The sequence below is a fragment of the Cenococcum geophilum genome, assembly GCF_001692895.1.
Source record: "Cenococcum geophilum 1.58 unplaced genomic scaffold K441scaffold_5, whole genome shotgun sequence".
Taxonomy (NCBI): domain Eukaryota; kingdom Fungi; phylum Ascomycota; class Dothideomycetes; order Gloniales; family Gloniaceae; genus Cenococcum; species Cenococcum geophilum.
The window spans coordinates 2703144-2724411 of record NW_027137563.1 but is presented as its reverse complement, the minus strand read 5'-3'; the positions used below and the strand labels follow the sequence as shown (position 1 = coordinate 2724411).

At 44.9% G+C, this 21268-nt stretch overlaps 3 protein-coding genes across 3 annotated transcripts; 2 read left to right on the top strand and 1 right to left on the bottom strand.

Moving 5' to 3' along the window:
* The first annotated feature begins 7197 nt into the window (after nucleotides 1-7197).
* Nucleotides 7198-8293, top strand: K441DRAFT_733506 (WD40 repeat-like protein). Its single transcript, XM_067654256.1, is given in 4 exon segments — nucleotides 7198-7392; nucleotides 7434-7634; nucleotides 7649-7886; nucleotides 7900-8293. The coding sequence occupies 4 exon segments, from the start codon at nucleotides 7363-7365 to the stop codon at nucleotides 8022-8024; spliced, it is 594 nt and encodes a 197-aa protein (XP_067508561.1). The 5' UTR covers nucleotides 7198-7362; the 3' UTR covers nucleotides 8025-8293.
* Nucleotides 8294-10978: 2685 nt separating this feature from the next.
* Nucleotides 10979-13722, bottom strand: K441DRAFT_540220 (TPR-like protein; the record flags this gene model as incomplete). Its single annotated transcript, XM_067642587.1, has 2 exons — nucleotides 10979-13022; nucleotides 13079-13722. 2 exons carry the CDS (start codon nucleotides 13720-13722, stop codon nucleotides 10979-10981), a joined length of 2688 nt encoding a protein of 895 aa, XP_067508560.1.
* Nucleotides 13723-16869: 3147 nt separating this feature from the next.
* K441DRAFT_653487 (peroxisomal 2,4-dienoyl-CoA reductase-like protein SPS19) lies at nucleotides 16870-18619 on the top strand. Its single transcript, XM_067647548.1, has 5 exons — nucleotides 16870-17072; nucleotides 17188-17446; nucleotides 17608-17771; nucleotides 17828-18172; nucleotides 18253-18619. Exons 1-5 carry the CDS (start codon nucleotides 17018-17020, stop codon nucleotides 18372-18374), a joined length of 945 nt encoding a protein of 314 aa, XP_067508559.1. The 5' UTR covers nucleotides 16870-17017; the 3' UTR covers nucleotides 18375-18619.
* The last annotated feature ends 2649 nt before the right edge of the window (nucleotides 18620-21268 follow it).

The window sequence follows — 21268 nt, the reverse complement described above, 5'->3', positions numbered from 1 at the left end:
TTATATTATAAAAGTTAACCAGGTTATTATTTAAAGTATATTAGGTATAAGACTCTAGACTATTTAGCGTCTTTTAGGGAAGTAAGGTGCGTATAAAAGCTAAATAATTCTACTAAACTAATATACTTATTCTCTACCTATTCTATAAAAAAGTAAATAAAGACGCTATAAGTTAAGTAATAGCTTCTAAAATAATCTAGATCTTAAAGGGGATAATATTAGGCTCTATACTATAACTATCTCTATTAAAAGGTAAGGCTGTTATTAATATGCTATAGTATAACCTATTATTATTAATTTTAATAATATTATTTTAATAGATAGTCCCGTTCTTATTAGACGAAAGCCTATAAACCCTAAGTAACCGCAAGACATCTAAAACCTACATTTAAAAGAAACGTATATATTACTTAAATAAACAACTACTATAGGATGACTTTAGATAATATATAAAGTAGCTACTTAGCCTAGTTAATATAAAGATATACAGTATTGCTTAGATACGTCTTATTATATAAATAATAATAGGCTCTATACCTAAAAAGCTCTATCTCTCTCCCTAGCCAGAAATAAACATAAGTAGTTTAAACATACTAATAAAGCAAATGTAGAAAGAGGCAATTGCTATTATAGACTGTTATAAAAACCCAATAAATAGAGCATTAAGTATACTACTAGGGCCGGCGGCACGCAAGGTTCGCGGTCCTTAGATTTAGTAGCACTATACTAACTAATTTTCTAGCTATATAACCAGCTTAGCGTATTTTAGTATTATATAATAAATATAGTACACAATACTATTACCGGGAACTATAACTGCCTTAAACTAAATACTAAGGCTATAGTAGAGGAAGTAGTAGAACTACTTAAGAATAACCGCTTTACGCTTAGTGGCCTAGTTAGTACTTTGCCTTTTATTATACCTAACTAACTAAGGCTAGAATAGAGAGATAAGATTTAGGGCACTAATTATTACACATTATATTAAGCGCGTATTCTTTAATACTAGGCTAAAGTTACTTACCCTTAATAAGAATAGTACTAACCTCTTTTCGCCTATTATAGCTAATACGATATAACTTATATATATATAGCGATTTAATATACTTTTAAGGACTATAGAAATAGAATATAAGTTATTTATAAGTTTAAAGCTAACGCTATAATTATAGGTAAATCTATAGGAAGCCTCTTACTATACTTACTAAAGCGTATTATAGATANTTAGGAGNNACTANNNAATACNTAAAAGAGCTACTAANTTAAGCGTAATAAAAGGCTATATAGGCTACTTTTATAATAAGTTAATAAGATATGGAATATAACTAGAGATAAGATACTATAGACTTAGTAGGCAATTAGTAATCCGTTTAAGGATACTATAAAAGATTTAAAGAAACTAGATCCTAAGTATAATAACGGGTTTACTTAATAACCGTATACTATAAGTATAAATATATAATATTATATTAATTATATCGTAATATTATATTACGATACTCGCTACATTAGCAAAATATGGTACCCTTTCAATGGCCTCAATGGTTGGTGGTTGACGCAATTGGCGCGCAGTTGAGGTCATTTGGCAACTCGACCGACTAGCCTATGTCGTGTTTTTTTGACACGCAGCCTGCGCGCAACCTGCCAGTAATCTACGCATTTGGCAACCATAATTATATTTACCTCTTTTATACTAATAGCATATTTTAAATAAATAAAAGCTATTTTAAAGCTATTTATAAGGCTAGCAAAATAAATATTATTATTTTAGATAATTTAATATAATATAGCGATGGTTCTCTTCTACCTATCTACTGTACCTATTGACTTACCTACCTGCCTATATCGCCTACCTATCTGCATCTACCTACCTATCTACATCGCCTACCTATCTACATCTACCTGTCTGCATTTGCCTACCTATCTACATCTGCCTACCTATCTATATTTACCTACCCGTTAGCATCTATCTACCTATCTATATCTGCTTACCTATCTACATCTACTTACCTATCTGCATCTACCTGCTTATCTATATCTACTTGTTTATATCTACCTACCTATTTACATCTACCTACCCGTTAGTATCTACCTACCTATTCTATATCTGCTTGCCTATCTGCATCTACTTACCTATCTGCATCTACCTGCCTATCTATATCTGCTTACCTATCTGCATCTGCCTATCTGTCTACATCTACCTACCCATTAGCATCTACCTGTTTGTGCCTACCTGTCTGTGCTACCTTAATTCGATCAATCGATCGAATCGTTTATAGTGTTGGCTGGCTAGTCGTTGTCGTCTGGCTCTGGCGACGGTCGTCTGGTTCTGGCGACGGTCGTCTGGCGCTGGCAACGGTCGTCTGGTTCTGGCGACGGTCGTCTGGCGCTGGCAACGGTCGTCTGGTTCTGGCGACGGTCGTCTGGCTCTGGCAACGGTCGTCTGGTTCTGGTAACGGTCGTCTGGCTGGCGACGGTCGTCTGGTTCTGGCGACGGTCGTCTGGTTCTGGCGACGGTCGTCTGGCGCTGGCAACGTCGTCTGGTTCTGGCGACGGTCGTCTGGCTCTGGCAAAGGTCGTCTGGTTCTGGCGACGGTCGTCTGGCGCTGGCAACGGTCGTCTGGTTCTGGCGACGGTCGTCTGGCTCTGGCAACGGTCGTCTGGTTCTGGTAACGGTCGTCTGGCTGGCGACGGTCGTCTGGTTCTGGCGACAGTCGTCTGGTTCTGGCGACAGTCGTCTGGTTCTGGCGACAGTCGTCTGGTTCTGGCGACGGTCGTCTGGCTGGCGATGGTCGTCTGGTTCTGGTAACGGTCATCTGGTTCTGGCGACGGTCGTCTAGTTCTAGCAACGGTCCTCTGCTGGCTGCCGTTCTGGTGCCTCCCTAGGTAGGGAGGATATAAAGAAGGAAGGAAGGGTAAAAAATAAGGTGGTTATATAGGGTAGAGGCACGTGTAGAGGCTATCGGGAATATAGCGGGGACCCGATGCAGAGCTTCGTGTAGAGCCTCTGTACGCAGAGCTTCGCGCAGAGCCTCGTGCAGAGCCTCTGTACGCAGAGCCTCGTGCAGAGCCTCTGTACGCAGAGCCTCGTGCAGAGCCTCTGTACGCAGAGCTTCTCGCAGAGCCTTGTGCAGAGCCTCTGTACGCAGAGCTTCGCGCAGAGCTTCGCGCAGAGCTTCGCGCAGAGCCTCGTGCAGAGCCTCGTGCAGAGCTTCGTGCAGAGCTTCGTGCAGAGCTTCGTGCAGAGCTTCGTGCAGAGCTTCGTGCAGAGCTTCGTGCAGAGCTTCGTGCAGAGCCTCTGTACGCAGAGCTTCGTGTAGAGCCTCGTGAAGAGCCTTATGCGAAGCTTCGTGCAGAGCTTTGTGCAGAGCCTCTATGCGCAGAGCTTCGTGCAGAGCCTCTATACGCAGAGCTTTGTGTAGAGCCTCGTGCAGAGCCTCCAAGTATAAAGACTATAAGATTGTATGAGATTGTATGAGATGTATAAGATTGTATAGGATTTATATATAATAGTTAAATATATAGTATATAACTTTACCTTAATCGCACGTTAAGAAATATACAGTTAGCTTTAAAGTTTGTTAAGTAGGTTAACTACATATTAAGTTAGTTAAATTATATATTAAGTAGGTTAATTGCGTGTTAAGTTAGTTAAATTGTATATTAAGTAGGTTAATTGCGTGTTAAGTTAGTAAATTATATATTAAGTAGGTCAACTACATATTAAGTTAGTTAAATTATATATTAAGTAGGTTAACTGCGTATTAAGTTAGTTAAATTGCATATTAAGTAGGTTAACTGCGTGTTAAGTTAGTTAAATTATATATTAAGTAGGTTAACTACGTGTTAAGTTAGTTAAATTGCATGTTAAGTAGGTCAACTGCGTGTTAAGTTAGTTAAATTGCATGTTAAGTAGGTTAACTGCGTGTTAAGTTAGTCAAATTGCATATTAAGTTGGTTAATTGCGTGTTAAGTTGGTCAATTGCGTGTCGAGTTGGTTAAATTATATATCAATTACGCGAAACGCGAAAACCAAAGTCTACTTAAATCTTATCCTACGAATATTTTCCCGATGTATATACTATAGTACTTTCCTACTATTTCCTATATTATAATATTACGCTATTTTAATTATTATATACGGGCTAATAAAGATAATATAATAGGATAATAGTAGACTAGTGTATTTATTATAAAGAATAAACCCCAAAACTATATATAAGGTCTCTTTCTTATAGTATACTAATAAGACGATTTTAATACTATATAATTATAATATTAACGCTATCTAAGCGCGCCTTAAATAAATTTAAGGTAATAATAAATAGGAAATAGGAATTAATTACCGTATCTTACGGTATACTTTTACCGGCAAGTCTAAGGTTATAGATATTATAGATAGTACTATACTAGAGAATATAAAGGCCCACCTATAAAGTAGAGATAAACTAGTAATACTAGAATTTGCTAATAAAGAGAATAAGAGTAAAGAAGGCAGTAGAATAAATAGGGAAAATAACGATAATAAAGAGAATAAGAGTAGAGAAGGCAGTAAGATAAATAGAGAAAATAATAGTAAAAATAACGGCGAGAATAAAGATAATTAGGGGTTTAATAGTACGGTATTACTATCGCGGTAGGACTTATATAAATATTAAACTTAAAATAGTAAGTTAACTAAAGGGCGTTATTAGGCGTATTAAGGTTATATTATACTTATAAGAGTATATATATTAGGTCCCGCCGCGCTTACGACAAGTTCGCAAGCACTCTTAGTCTTTTTGGCCGTATGGCGACGTGGAGGCGGGCCACGTTACAATTGTGCTTGCGAACTTACTGGGGCTAGGTGTTATAGGTTCAATCCCTATTAGTTACTTCGCTCTAGTATAGTCTAACGCGTATTTATGCGATAAGGCGTTAATGAAGATTCCGATTACTTATATTACTAGGGACTAACTAATATAGTGATACTCTTGGCGTTTAATCCCTGTGGAGGCCCAAATAGGCGCACAGAGGAATCCCTGCGAGCGCTCGGGGACGAGCGCGCAGAGGAGAGGGCAATTGTAAGAGTATATATATTAGGTCCCGCCGCGCTTGCGACAAGTTCGCAAGCACTCTCAGTCTTTTTGGCCGTATAGCAACGTGGAGGCGGGCCACGTTACAATACTACTATTAGGTTAAAATATATTCTTTATATAGTATATGCCAGGCGTATAAAATAAGTAAAGAATACTAACTGCGTAAAATAAGTAAAGGGTACTAATTGCGTAGAATAAGTAAAGGGTACTAACTATATAGACTAAGTAAAGTATATTAATTACGCGGAATAGGTAAATACTACTAACCGCGTAGACTAAGTAAATACTATTAAGTACGTGGGAAGAGTAATGCTTATTTATTACTTAAAGTAAGTAAAATATATAAAATACGCGAAGGGGGCATTATATATTAATTATATATTAAGTATAAAAAGAGCTTAATAAAATAAAGGCACTATTTGCCCAAGTGGCTATAAATACATAATTAGCTATACCGCATTATTAAATGCGGCAGTATACTATACCGCGTTATTAAATGCAGCAGTATACTTACACTGTATTACTAGATACAGCAGTATATTATACCGCGTTATTAAATACGGCAGAATGCTATACCGCGTTATTAGATGCGGCAGAATGCTATACTACGTTATTAGATACGGCAGAATGCTATACCACGTTATTAGATACGGCAGAATGCTATACCGCGTTGTTAGATGCGGTAGTATGCTTGCACCACGTTGCTAGATACGGCAGTATGCTGCACTACGTTGTTGGATGCGGCAGTATACTGTATCGCGTTATTGGATGCGGCAGTATGCTGCACCGCGTTATTAAATGCGGCAGTATGCCGCACCTAAGTTGATACTATACGCTACACGTTGCAGTGCGCGGATTGCGCATTTGGCCGCCAAATGCCGCCAAATGCTGCGAAAATGCTGGTAAATTTTTTCCTAACGAGGGTCCTTAAATATATAACCGTACTCCTATAAAATCCTTCTTATATATAATATACGTATACTCTATCTACTCTATTACGGATTATATAGATCCTATAGATTATATAAATTACCCTATATGACCTTAGTTACTATTCCTCGTTATATAGTTCTATTGGCTCTATCCTAGACTGTGCTTAAATTAACCAACTAGCTTCTTCTAACTCTTCCCTAAGTAGTTATAACATTGTACTTAAAGCGTCCGTAACACTATATAAGATTTTAATAACTATACTTTAGTAGTGGTCTTAAGAATAGCAACGAAAGCGCTAGCCACGGCTCTCGCTTATAGCAATTAAAATTCTCTTAATTATAGCAATGAGTAATAAGCTAGAAAGAGTCTTTTTAGGAGGATATTATATAGTATTATAGGAGAGAATATAGATAGATTCTAAAACTCTTAAGAAAATAAAGTATTTAAAGAATTGGCATTAGAGAAGAACTATAAGAGAAATAGGTAATTTTTCTCTAAGTATTTAGCTATATAGTTAGGGGGGAAAGGTACTGTAATATTTGCAATATCTACAATATCCGCAATATACGCAATATCGGCAGTATTCGTAATATCCGTAATATCTGCAATATCCGTAATATCCGCAATATCTACAATATCTGTAATATCTGCAATATCTGCCAAATTCTACTAAGTTTACTAAATTCTGCCGAATTCTGCCAGGAGTCTTACCAGTTGGGGTAGAAAAGCTCCGCATGGGCACTTTTATCCTTATCGATTGCGATATTTTATGCATTTTCTATTGGATAAAGGATATTTTATGCTCGCTTATTCGCATTATCCAAAACAACCCTGGCGAAGAGACCAGCTAAGATACTAGACAGAATCACATCTACTTCAGCACTAGAACACTAACCCAACAAAATCTACATTATAGTCCTATACTTACCGCTGTTTCTTGGCTTACTTTATAGCTTACTTCATCTTCCTAAGGGGGCTATAGAGCGGGGACTTGCGGACCTCTACGCCATCCTGGATATTCTAAAGGACACACCGGCCGCTTTATCTGTATCACCTATTATTTCGCGACTTCTTTGTAGACAAGGAGAGATGTAGCGATCTAGATTCCTTAAGTCCGTTCTGGGTAGACGAAAATGGAACGCATCTTAAAATAGCAAGAAGGTGGATCTAACTGATGTCTAGCCCTGGTAAGCTAAAGTAAAACATCTGCAATTTACTAAATCCTGGAATCCTACGACGGGATGTCAGCACCTAAACAATCTCGGATCGCCTACCAAAGGAAGCCCAGTATGCTTACCGTTACTGGCTCGAGGCTATAAGTTTGGCTGGGCTAATATCCGAAAGCATTCGAATGATTCATAAATCACACTGCCTCCTTGAAGTAAGTTTTCACTAGCATAATGTTAAAACGGCCTACTAAAGATACTCTTACAGCCGGGTGAGAGCATGGAGGTATCGAGTTTCCTCCATGATGCTACGCGTTTTATCCTCGCAAATCGATTTGTAATTGAAACAGCGCCTTTGCAAACAGACTGTTCCGCTATTGTTTTCGCGCCAGATGAGAGCATAGTCCGAAAGAAATTCATATCTTACATACCAAAATGGATTACACAGTTACCCCAAGTTTAAAAGTCTAGGGTGCCCCTCTTCAGACGCTCGAGGGGCACACCGACCCGGTCGGAGCCGTCACGTTCCCGCCGGACGGCAAGCAGGTGGCGTCGGCCTCGCACGACAAGACGGTACGGCTTTGGGACGCCGCCACAGGCGTCGCGTTACAAAGGTTTGAAGGACATACCGACTCGGTTGAAGCCGTCACGTTCTCGCCGGAAGGCAAGCATTGTCAAGCAAATAGCGTCGGCCTCACAGGACAGGACAGTACGGCTCTGAGGCGCCGCCGCAGGCACCGCGCTACAAGGGCTCGAAGGGCATACTAACTCGGCCATGGCAGTCACATTCTCGCCGGACGGCAAGCAGGTAGCGTTGGCCTCGGTCGACAAGACAGTGCGCCTCTAGGATGCCGCGATACGCGCCGCGCTGCAAAGGCTCGAGGAGCACACCGCTTAATTAGAGCCATCATGTTCTCACCGGACGGTAAGCAGGTGGCGTCGGCCTTGGACGAGAAGACGGTACGGCTCTGGGGCGCCGCCACAGGCGCCGCGCTGCAGAAGCTTAAAGGGCATACTAGCTTAGTCGGAGCCGTTACATTTTCGCCGGACGTCAAGTAGGTAGCGTCGGCCTCACAGGACAAGACGATACGGCTCCGAGACGCCGCCACAGGTGCCGCGCTGTAGAGGCTCGAGGGCTTTGAAGATCTATGTATTCTTTCTTTCTCGATAGACGGATCACGCCTTGAAACAAACAGGGGTTCTTTTCGGCTTCATTCTCATGCCGTGAGTATACTCCCTTAGTCAGTTCATTTGTCCGAACTACTTGTAAGGGATGAGTGGATAAGTGGAAGAAACGTGAACCTTCTTTGGTTCCCTCGCGAACATCGAGCGGCTGTCACGGCTATTTGTGGCAGTGTGGGTAACAGTCAGCGTACAGCGAGCTTCGCTGACTAACTGTACTAATTGAATCGCTCGCTGTCCGCTCGCTGGGTATATGTATACGCTGACTGCACAGCTGTCAGCGCGCTTATCCAAATCGGGTAAATTGTATAGATCTGATAGTCATAAAGTTAAATTATAGATTGTTGGCAGCACCTCTATATATACAAATATTAACGTTGCCCAATTTTGTCGAACGTTGAGGTCACTGTCAAGTACCACCTTATGACTCACACCTGTTTCTTGCCATCGTATGTCTTACTATCTACTTTCTATTACCTATTCATTACCTATCACCGACTGAGTGGCAATATCGACCTGGTGGCGATTGAGTAATAGTTCCAGAATCGTCGTCAGCGTCGTCGTCAGTCTTTGCCCCGACCTCATGTATATAGAGAGCTTCTAGAGCCAGCTTCAATCGACAGAGTTCTTATGAGTGACTTGTCCGTCCGACAAATTTCAAATCTACCCCAGTTTACCCCATATAGTATTTAAATATCGTTAAATTCGTTCAGCGCGCCTGTGGAGGTTTTGATAATGACGTCAGTAGCAGGGATTTGGGTTAGGTGGCTCGGCCGATTGGTAGAGGCTCGCGCAATGCAGAGTCGTTCGACTCGTCCGACTCGGGGTATCTTCAACCGCGAGGGGACGGAAGCAGTAGAGCCAAGACGCCTGCGGATTACTGAGTGGCTTAATTAAGGCGTAGATTGTAGAGGCAATAAGGAGGAAGCAGAGGAAGAAGCAGAGGAAGAAGCAGAGGAAGAAGCTCTACTACTCGGCAGGTAAAATATAAGGTGCGTTGCATTGCCCCGTGTTGGTAAAAAGGTAAATATCGCGAGGGGACAAGTTCATCTACGCGACGGGGATTTTAGGGAAAACAGTACTATGTACTATGAGTATCCCAGAGGTTTCCCGTGCTTGGCGCGTCAGTGGCCAACCGGATTTAAGCCGAATATCCGAATATCCTTAACTTCTACCAAAAGCTTCAAGATCTATCTTTTCTTACCACCTATGCAGCGAGCTGTCAGCGCGCTGTATATATATCGTAGACTGACTGTTATAACTCTATACGCTGACTGACTGCTTACATCAGCAGCTAGCTATCAGCGACGCTGCCAGCGACGCTAACTGTTACCCACACTGATTTGTGGAGACATAGTTGTTATAGGCTACCCATCAGGCTGTATTTCAATGCCCGAGTTTAGCTTTTGATAATTCTTCAGCCACCCGCCTCTATCACAGGTCTCTTACTTTCTATACCCTTAGAAAAAAGAACCATTTTATTTGTAACCGACTACCGACACTGTGTCGAGATCGTCACCTGGAGGGCTCCAAGACAGCCACCTTATATATTGACTTGCAGATCAATATTGCTTGTAGATCACCGTTCCCGTTTTAGCTATCTATTACCCCATCATTTCTACCCTCTTCGTGTATATATATAGAGCCTCTAGAGCTACATTTACAATCAAGTCGTTCATGCATTTCCACACTCTGCAAAGCTTACTTACATTATTACATATAGTATCGGCTTAAGCTTGACTAGCTTTGAAATCTTGGCGGTTATTTGAAATCAAGTAGACTTTCTATACCTCTTTAATGGCGTAATCGAAGGTCATCGTTGCCCTTGATAACAAGTAAGCAAATCCTGCCTTAAAATTAAGTGAGTGAATTAACTTGCCCGACGTTCAACTTTGGGAAAGCGTCAGAAATCATATTTCAAAGTTGAGGAATGTACAAGATCGCGGACAGACAAAATCCTATTTCGACTGAGGCTTGCTGCACTTATAAGGAGTTACGATAATTCAGTGCTATTACGTGCGTAGATGTATTAAAATGCTGACCGGAGCGTAGCAATTTGATTAGGTGGATGCGAGGATAGAAGCAGCTAGCCCGATTATGGCTAGCAGCCTCAGAATTGAGCCTTAGGATTAACCCACCATTACGAAATCAAGCAAACGAGGGATTGAAGCGTCATTGAGTATCATTACAGGCCCTTGTGGCTAATATAAGCCGTTCCGATCTCAAGTAAATGATCCCAGTTCTACGAGCTTGACGATGAGGAATGGCTCGTCCGTCAGCCTGGTCGTCATAGACGTGTTCAATTGTCCCAAAGCTTTTCCCACCATACTTGTTCCCAATCAGAGCCTTCCCATTATTCCCACCCCAACACTATTATACTGGTGAGACACACCTATCGCGCTCCCTGTCCAGTCACTACTATATGCATCATTAAGTTTGAGCTTGATCTCTGACCACAATATTTATGTCTTGATGACCAATACGTAATTCCCGTGCAGCAGTTTGAAGCAAGCTAACCACACCCCTGGCTGCATTCTCGATCGGCTTAAGGAACTTTAGGTCACCGATTTCTGCTGCTTCTTGTCGGACAAGCATGATTTGAGTTGTTGAAATTCCGCCCTATAGTAGAGAGCCCAGCATGGAAAGGTAGTCCTTTGAACATTTTAGAGTGTCGGGATGGTCAGAGCCAAGTATCTTCTGATATCCTGAGCAGGCCCTTTGATAAAGGATAGACGCATCACCGTATTGTTTCCGGCACTGATGTAGGTTGGCAAGGCCATATACACTCGATAACGTATCTGGATGCTCAGGGCCAAGCACCTTCTCCCTCACTTCCAACGCTCGTCGGTGCATCTTCTCGGCCTCGCCGTAATTTCCCTGGCTCCGTAATACCTCCGCTAGGTTATTCATGCTAGTCATCGTACCGGGATGCTCGGGGCCAAGCACCTTCTCCCTTACTTTCAACGCTCGTTGGTGTATCTCCTCGGCCTCGTTGTAATTTCCCTGGCTCCGTAGCACAAACGCCAGGTTGTTTACGCTGGTTAGCGTATTAGGATGCTCGGGGCCAAGTACCTTCCCCCTTACCTCTAACACTCGTCGGTGCATCTTCTCAGCCTCGTCGTACCTGCCCTGGCTCCGTAGCACTAACGCTAGGTTATTTATGCAGTTTAGTGTATCGGAATGCTCTAGCCCAAGCACCTTCTCCCTCACCTCTAACACTCGTCGGTGCATCTTCTCGGCCTCGCCATACCTGCCCTGGCTCCGTAGCACCAACGCCAGGTTGTTTATGCAATTCAGTGTACCGGAATGTTCTAGCCCAAGCACCTTCTCTCTTACTCCCAACACTCGTCGGTGCATCTTCTCGGCCTCGCCGTACTTGCCTTGGCTCCATAGCACCAACGCCAGGTTGTTTATGCTGTCCAGTGTGTCGGAATGCTCCGGCCCAAGATTACTCTCTCGAAGCACCAGAGATTCCAAATAGAGCTGGTAGGCTTTCGAATATCGACCCTGCTCGTAGTTGTACCATCCTAATGTGAACAGTATTTTCGCGCGCTGTAGCTGACAAGGTTTTGTACTAAATTGGTAATCCAGCACAACCTGAAGATGCGGGCTTATAGCCTCCAACGAGATCCAGTTCTCGTAGTTCCCATTAAGCGGGCAGCATTCAGCCACCGTAGATAACGCTGCTTCTTGCCATCTCGACAGTTCATTCTGATGCTCTAGCCACATTTGGGTTGAAAGCTGGATGAGGCGATGCATGCTGAAGATTGATGGCTTTATTTCCTCTGTGATTAATGAGAAGGCCTTCAACTTCTGGATGGCGGCATTGAACTTTAACTTCCGCTCCTCATTTTTCCGCAACAAATTTTCCGATATTGCCTGTCGATCCAACATGGCCATGAGAGACAACACCTCGGCCGCGCGTGGGTCTTGCTTAAGAATCTGATCGAAGGAGATCTTCCAGGTCCGGAAGATAGAGTTTTGGATCTCATAGTCGCGGCCTGCGTCATAAATGTCCTGCTCCAAGAGTTCTGAGGTATCTGCTTCACCATCTCTGAACAGATGAAGATATTCGGCGGCAGTTATACGGTTCTGATCTAAATATGCCGCCGCCTGGGTGATAGCAAGGGGGAGGTAATCCAAAGCTTCCGTAATCTCATTCGCATCCTCTTGGCTAATATCGTCATTTTCTGAGAGTTTCCTCCGCAGCAAACTTTCCGCGTCCTTCGGGACAAGTGGTAGAACATCGATTGGTTTTTCCCTCTTAACTTCTGCAAGTGTCTCCCCAAGCTGGCCGTTCCTCGTTGTGATCAGCACAAAGCAATGTAAGCCTCGAGGTATATAATCAATCAAAGGCGCTGACCGGTAGAGACCGTCTTGCTGGGAGGACTCTTGTATGGCAGGCTCGGTCCAGACCTCGGCGTCATCGGCGTTATCTAACACCATTAGCCAAGAACCGTTGTCTTCATCAGTCAGCCAATCGGAAACTAGCTGGAGAGTATTGATCTTCGGGTCATCGAAGCCAGGTATCTTCATCGTCCTTGCCATCTCTTGATAAGCTGCTTCGAATCTGACTTTGTTACCACCGTGCACCCAGAATACGTGGGCGTCTGGGTTGTCCCTTCTGTACTGATAACAGTATTCAATGGCAATACGGGACTTTCTGCAGTTTGTATTAATAGAATAGTCAAAATCAATCCGGCAACCTGGAAAGCGTACCCAACACCGCCTATCCCAGCTATAGCCACTCGATTTTTCCTCCCGAATCGTCGCCTAATTTCCTCCACGATCTTTTCGCGACCGATGAAATCCTCGTCAGTTTGATAGCGAACCATGAAGTAAGGCTTCCTCGGCGGCGCGACTTGGACGTCCTGCAGTCGCGGAGAGTTCATCTGTTCTATTAACTTGATTAAAGTTTTAATTAGATCACCATTATGGGTAGTCTGGTAGACCGTGAGGTTTAAAATGTAGCGATCGATGACTGAAGCAAAGTCGTCAATAGTTTTCTGGGCCTTTAAGCTTCTGACTGCCTTGATGCCTTTCTCCCACGTTGAAGCTTTGGCAGAAGGCAACACCTTGACAAGAACAGAGTCGAGCTGTGTCAATTGTGCATGAATACCTTCTACCACCGGGCGTAGCACCGTCTCGGTCTGTGGGCTCGGATGACCATCTTTTGCTTGCCGGTGAATGCGATTCACGGTATCGGTTAATAGGGGTAGCTGGTCGCTAATATGAAGAAATGTTTGGGGAAGGTTATGGACGTTGGTCCTGAATTCGTTCAAGCGCTTCACAACTCTTGTTCCATAGTCGGCCAGGGAGCAGACAGCGGATACGAAACTGATGACTGCAATGGCTTCAGCCATGATGCTTTGTGGGAGATCTATCGCACATGAAAGTTTCGCTGAGAACGATCATTTCCTCCGCCAGTGATGGCAGCAAAGACAGATGAATAGACGAATGAATTTATTCCGCCCGGATGACTAAGCATAAAAGGCACTAACGTACCCTGCGGGCCAGTGGGNCATGCGGGCCAGTGGGCCACCCCATTAAAATCGCGAAAGGACGCGACGCGTTATACAACTACGACCTCAATGGCTACCCTACAACAAGAAAATCCCCTTTTTCAAGAGGGCAGAATTCTTCTATCTATTAATGCCCATAAGCAAGGCCAATTTACAAGTTTCCGAAAGGCCACTAGCACGTACGACGTGCCCCGATCTACAGCTCAGCGACGCCGTAAAGGTATTACACCATAACGCGGTTCTATTGCTCCAAATCGCCGTCTTACACCAGCACAAGAAGAGACCCTTAAGCAGTGGATTCTGTCAATGGATTAACGCGGTATGCCATCTAGGAATTCTACCGTACGGCAGATGGCTAGTCTTTTAGCTACCCAGCGCGGCTTACAACCAGTTGGTGAGCGATGGGTATACGACTTTATTAAGCGCCATAACGATATATAATCTAAATGGAATCGCAAGTATAACTATCAGCGTGCTAAATGCGAAGATCCTGTGCTTATTTAGGCCTGGTTTAAACGCGTTTTAGATATAAAGATATAATATAGGATTCTTAATAACGATACCTGGAATTTTAATAAAACTGGCTTCCAAATGGGCGTTATTACAACTATAAGAGTTGTTACTGGAACTAATAGGGCTAGCCGGCCTAGAATAATATAGCTAGGTAATTAAGAATGGGTTATAATTGTTAAATACATTAATGCAATAGGGGGTATAATTCCACCGCTAGTTATCTTTAAAGTAGTAATGCACTAAGCTGCTTAGTACGAGAACGATATTATTCCACATAACTGGTCGATTAGCGTTAGTAAAAATGGCTAGATAATAAATGAGATTGGCCTAACCTGGCTAAATCTATTCTATAAGCATATAAAGGATCGTACCGTTGGCACGCATCAGCTGCTTGTGCTAGACGGCCACGGCAGCCACATTAACCTCAAATTTAACCAGTTTTGCCTAGATCGCAAGATTATCGTTATCTACATGCCGGCGCATTCGTCGCATCTACTGCAGCCGCTTAATATAGGCTGTTTCTTGGCGCTAAAGCAGGCCTACGGACGCAGCGTTGAACAGCTTATAAGCCGTGGTGTTAACCATATTAATAAACACAAATTCCTGCCACTATATAGGCAGGCTAGGCAAACAGCGCTGCATTAAAATAATATACAGGCAGGATTTGCAGCTACTAGCCTTATTCCGTACAGCCCTAATCGCGTGCTGTCGCAGCTACACGCTGAATATCAGACGCTATTACCCCAACGCTGTCCGCAATTGAATCCATCCTAGGTAGCTGAAACACCGCATAATATTACTAAGCTACAGCAGCAAACGGCTTTGCTAAGACGCTATCTTAAACAGCGCACGCATACCCCACCAAGTCCAACGGAACAAGCCCTTAGCCAGCTTGTTAAGGGGTGTGAAATAGCAATATTAAGCGCTGTGCTGCTTGCAAGTGAAAATGAGAAGCTACGTACAGAAAACCAACGCCAGAAAAGGAAGAGGGCACAGCCGCGCACGTATATAGCTAGGGGGGGTGTTTTATTAGGAGCAGAAGGGTTATCTCGTGCGCAAGCTGCCCAAATAGGGGTAGCAGAGGGGGCAGCAGAGGCAGCGGTCGAGCGACCGCAGCGAGCACCACGCAAGTGCAGTGTATGTACTTCAACAGAACACACGGCGCGTACGTGCCCTAGACGGCAGGCAACTAGCTAGTAGATAGCTACACCAAATATAATTATTCGTGGTTGAGTAATTCGCAATATTTGGCGTTGGTGGTTTAGTAAGTGGCCCACTGGCCCGCATGGCCCACTGGCCCGCAGGGTACGTTAACTTAGTTAGTCAGTTAAGCTATGATTACATAATTCACTTCTTTTCGGTTCCGCCAATCTCCTCAAAACCCCTCCTCTAGTATCATTTATGGTTGTGATAGAGAGGCCTCGTATGGGGTTGGTGGCAGGTTATCTTAGTGTCAATCTTTCAAGTGTTCAGTGTCCTACTTTCGGAGATTGAAGCGAGACTTGCTAGGGACATGGGGGTGCGTAGTGAGGGTTAGTCGGGGAAGGAGACGGGGTAGGACTGGAAGTTGCAGCTGTCAGTTGGTTATTGGGGTCCCCGTCTCAGTGTCGAGTCATCTTGTGGTTATGGCGAATTTGATTGTTGCTCGAACGACTTTCATGTCAGAGGCCTATCGGTGTGGGCTAGACGGTGCTTTTCCTCCTAAGTGACAGGAGAGATTGCCTCTTCTTGTATCCGTCTGCGCTGGCATTTGTGTTTGGTATGACATCGGAAAAGAAAATACTTGCCGGTTTCTGTTGCTTGTCCGCAGGCACATAAGTCTGTGCCCGTTGAGTCGTGCTATTCCTGTTCGGAGCTGTGCCAATACACTCACTTAAGGTTGTTATAAAGAGTCCGGGTATGCCTGCCTGGCAGCGCTGCATCCATTTCTTTCGAGTATCTTCTTATGCCTTCAGGGAGTGTTCTTTTTCCCTTATGTATCGTTCTTACCGTGTTAATAATCGTGGGACTTTGCTTGTCGTGCTGGCCCGCCGTGCTGGTTCTTTTGTTTTTCTTCCTAACGCAAATTCGCTCCATGCCACTACAGGTTCATAGGGATGCACCACGTGCGGGTGAGAGTCGTCGGAGGGTAGCAATCTAATTAGGTGGGTGCAGGGATGGAAGCGGCTAGCTATAATCATTTTAGCGTTGAAACAAGCGTCTTGGCATTATGGCTGACCGTAAATTTCAGAAGTGTAACGCTGCGCCAATTACGCATCTCTGCTCCGCCGGGTTATTTTCTCACCTACACACTTCAAGATTGATCAAGTGTCAATGCAGGCTTATAATACTTTTTACTATGGCAACTTCACGGGTTCTGCAGCGTCTTAATGCTCTCGTTGGAGCTTCTCGAGATGCTCGACTAATCACCTACTGCAACCTCGGCAAGTCAATGCCTGCCGCGAGGTTTTCTGCTTTGGGCGACACCGTCTTCCCGGTACCCGTCAGCTTCGGCCGTAGCTATTTCAAGGCGTGAGCTGCTCTACACGACCTCTATTCCTGTAGAACCACTCACTTTTCCGCTATATCCAGTGCTGCGTTGCGACAGTCTGCAGGAAACGAACCGTGGCGCACGCCGAGAACAATGCCTCTTCCCAAGAACGAATATCTGAGCGAAGTGTGGAAGGATGGCATCTTTGGTATGCTCTCCATCCCGACACGAGATCTGGCTAGCATTGCCACCTCTCCTGTCTATTTCGTCCTGTGATGTGTACTTGTATTGCCTGTGCTGATGGCGCCATCGCTCCCCATCAGATAATAAAGTTGTCTTCTGCACTGGTGGCGCAGGCACAATCTGTTCAGCCCAAGTCCGTGCTATGGTTCACCTAGGTGCCAATGCCTGCATCATAGGTCGCAATGTCGAGAAGACGGAGAATATGGCGAAGGATATCGCTACCGCGAGGAAGGGAGCTAAGGTGTTAGGATTTGGAGACGTCGATGTGAGGAAACCGGAAGCGCTGCACGAGGCGGCCGATAAGTGTGTGAAAGAGCTTGGTACGATTGATTTTGTCATGTGAGTAGGCTTCATTTTGTCCTGCGAACAGGTGTTTTCGTTTTGGCCGTCTTGCCGGAGGTTGATTGGTGTGAGTAAAGAGTTGGGCTGGGAGGCGTTAATGTTGAGGCCTCGTTGGTAAAGGGATGAGATGTTCGAAGGTGAATGCTGATGTTCTACAGTGCTGGCGCTGCTGGAAACTTCCTGGCACCAATGAACCAGATATCGTCTAATGCCTTCAAGTCAGTTATGGATATTGATGTTTTGGGCTCGTGGAATACTATTAAAGCAACGATGCCGTATCTGCTCGAGTCTGCGGCTAAGCACAAGACAGATGGGAAGACCCGTGAGTAGCGCCCTTCAATTCGAACGAGTACGATTATACTAACCAACTGCCCTTAGCACCACCGAAAGGCACTGGAGGCAGGATCATCTTCGTCAGCGCAACATTACATTACACCGGTACACCCATGCAGAGCCATGTCTCCGTCGCAAAAGCAGGTGTAGATGCCATGGCACACGCTGTGGCGATTGAACAAGGGCCTCGAGGAATTACTTCGAATGTCATCTCTCCCGGCCCAATTGCGGACACGGAGGGTATGGCAAGGCTCTCCATAGTAGACAATGCAAAACAGAACATGAAGAAAGTACCGTCAGGGAGATACGGAACGGTTAAAGAGATTGCCGATGCGACAGTGTATCTGTTCTCAGATGCTGGGAATTATGTGAATGGTGAGATTCTTGTTGGTGAGTGATATTATTGTATAATATGTGTGTTCTATTATCTTTCTTTAGGCTGCTGAACTAACACTACTGTTCCTATCTAGTTGACGGAGGAGCGTGGCATACTCAAGGGACGAACACTGGAGGAGATTGGAAGTATCCCGACTTTCTGCTATCGGAAGAATCGGTTACAGGCGTAAAAAGCGGCAAAAAGGCCAAGCTGTGAAAGGATTGTATGGGATATGCAGAACTGCATATTTAGATTACTCGTGCTGGGGTTCGCCCAAGTTGTGTATCTTGGTTTGCTTACTTCGCCCCAACATGATATCTTGATTGTGTAGCCGGCACGTGTCAGAGATGGCTCTGGCACTCGCAAATTTTTCTAAAATGACTCTTTTCGCGACGTCTAGGGAAACGATGAACTTGGTCAAATCATGGAGAATGTACCTCAACCGAATATGCCGATCGCGGTCTCGCAATAGAAGGAATGACGAAAGGTGTCTATCCCCTGCACCGATGGGTGCCAATAGATTGTGGCCCGTGCACGTGGTCACGAATATCAAACATTGGTACCCAGTCTATATCACGGATACAAATCGGTTAAGATAAACGAGAAGTCAGTGGCTTGCGTGGCGTGCTTGTAGGCAGGAAGAAAGAGCCAGCTTAAGAAGCTTTCGGCCAGGAAGCCTCTATGCGAGCTTTCAGTAAATACTATAAAGAGATCTCGCAGGAGCAAGGAGTTTAAGAGACCTCAGTGGGCGCCAAGAACTCGGTTTAGCTGCGGATTCTGTCGAATATCGCTCAATAAAGTAGGGCCTTATTAGAAGGAGCATTTTAGTCGGCCTAAATATTAAAGAATAAGAGTCTATATATAGAATATACTAATATTTTAATATATTTATTGCTTTATTCAAGACTCTAGTAATGCAGTAGAACAACTTACCGCCCGTGCATAACCCTTATTTAATTGGTATGCACGGGCCACACTTTATTGGACGCAGTTATCGGTGCAAGGGATAACAAAGGCACCTCTAGCATGCTTAAAAGCGCAACGATGGTCGAAAATTCCAGGGTATCAAGGTCCTTGTCTCCTGTCCATCTTGAAACGCGTTAGTTCTTTTTTTTCGCCGTGCAAATCTTACAGCGCCCACAGCACCTACAAAGTCTCCCGCCTCTTCGTTAGCTTCGCCTCCTCGTTAGCTTCGCCTCCTTATGATGCAATGTCTGTCAAGGCGCAGGGCCAAGACTTCGGCGACCTTAAGCGAGACGTGGTTCACGAACCAAACAGCGACAGCGCCCTAGGGAACGCCACCACCGCTGCGATCTTGAGCCTTGGCATCACGATTGGTGGAGATTCGATCGGGACGAGACAACAGAGTCTCATTTTGGCCTGAGACTGTCCGCTTTCGGGTGAAGGGCAGCTGACATTGCCAAATACAGCCTAAAGCCGTAGATAGAGCGCTTCAACGCGCCCATAGGTTGTGAAGAGAGGCCGTGAGGGTATGTCCACGTATCAAGCGTATCATGCATATCATACATTACATGCACTCCGGCAGCGGTATGGCAGACTGTCACAGCCAGTTTTGTGATGAAGAAGCGTTCTGGAAGCACTGATACACGATTTCGGCGAGACGCCCGAATGCCGGACGACCTTTCCAAACTTCTTCAGTCTCCCCAAGCTTCCCCAAGGGTGAAAAGTTTTTTTCTTTTACTGCTCTCGCCGAGCTGGCCCACAGCGTCTGGTGGCACTGGATGGCCACGCTCCTGAGCCGAGGGGCTTTTGTCTCAAACTGTCACGCTGTGCTTCGCCTTCGCAAACAGCTTTACGGAGCACTACTGCAGTCGACGGAGCCACAACTCCTGAAGCCTGCAGAGAAGAAACGGCCAGCGGAGAGAGGGCTGACACCTGTCAAACGCGAACCCCCTGTATATATAGAATAAATATTAAGCCTTCTAATGGCAATTGATGTGGTTGTTCTTGATTGTTCTGGGGTTATTTTTCTCTGGTTCCCCTGCGCCCCTCCCCGCAATCCTGCCCGGACATCCTAGTCACGAATACGACCCTGCAAGTGCTTCTAAATTTGCGCCGACAAGCGGGATCAGCAGGCGAGAATCTTCTGATCAAGGACTATTTCCTGCCCTTTTCGCTCCCATCTTTGAGACATTCCCCTCCGACCTTCTCGACATTCGTTCGTTTTTTCTTTTCATTTCGCTCTGTGCACTTGGGTCCATTATTGCGATCGTTCCGCTGAAGCAATTCCACGGACGACGCGTACATTCGCTTTTTTATTCAATCGCCCTATTTTGCGCCGCAGTTTGGAAGGCTCTTGATCTGGGCCCGTGGGTTTCCAGCCCTTGTTGTCCATTCTCCACAGGGCAGCATAGTCGTTCCGCATTGGATATAATCTGATCGTCTATCTGCGAGTCTCGAGCTGGCCGTGGCTGCGAGACTGCATTTCGCCGCTTTCGTCCACGTCATGACGGAGAAGGGGCGAGAGGCTTTTACCATCGTAGTAGCCACCCGTGCCACTCTTCAGTCAGTCGGTCTACCCAGGGCGAAGGAGGAGGGTGCATCACGACATTAATAAATCGCCGTTTGGTTGGGGAACTGGGTTGGGACTATCGGAACTATCGACGGCAAACAGCGGAATCACAGGCTCCCGATTGAGTAGATGCGGCTTTTGCAATTACCTGTCCTGTGCATCCCAAACCGTCCTTGATCGTCCTTGACCGTCGTTCGACCGTCCTTGTTCGGCCTTGTTCACCCCTGTCCGCTTTCCTGTTGGCACGGCAAAAACGGGGCTGACAGTGATCTACCTCTTCTTTTTCGCAGGGAACCCCCCCGTCCGTCTTGCGGTAAGCCTTTCGCTAAACCACCTCGGTCAAAACCTTGAACCCGAGCTTTCCCCCAAAGCTCGCGGCATTCCTTCCCACTATTCCACCATCATGTCCGCTCTCCGATCTCTTGCCTTCCCTCCCGATCCAACCTCTTCAATTCCTTTCCTTCAAGCCCTCCAGGTCGAGGGGAAAAGTTTGAGAAAATGCTGACCGACAGCTCGCCGCCGTGCTAGACCCGAAGCTCTCGTATCGCTATTCCTCGGCGCTGTTGTGCAAGCCACC

Coding starts and splice junctions, on each gene's coding strand:
- K441DRAFT_653487 (XM_067647548.1), top strand. CDS start 17,018: ATGCCTCTTCCCAAGAACGAATATCTGAGCGAAGTGTGGAAGGATGGC. Junction 17,073..17,187: donor GTGGAAGGATGGCATCTTTG/GTATGCTCTCCA, acceptor GCTCCCCATCAG/ATAATAAAGTTGTCTTCTGC. Junction 18,173..18,252: donor GAATGGTGAGATTCTTGTTG/GTGAGTGATATT, acceptor GTTCCTATCTAG/TTGACGGAGGAGCGTGGCAT.
- K441DRAFT_733506 (XM_067654256.1), top strand. CDS start 7,363: ATGATTCATAAATCACACTGCCTCCTTGAA. Junction 7,393..7,433: donor AATCACACTGCCTCCTTGAA/GTAAGTTTTCAC, acceptor GGCCTACTAAAG/ATACTCTTACAGCCGGGTGA.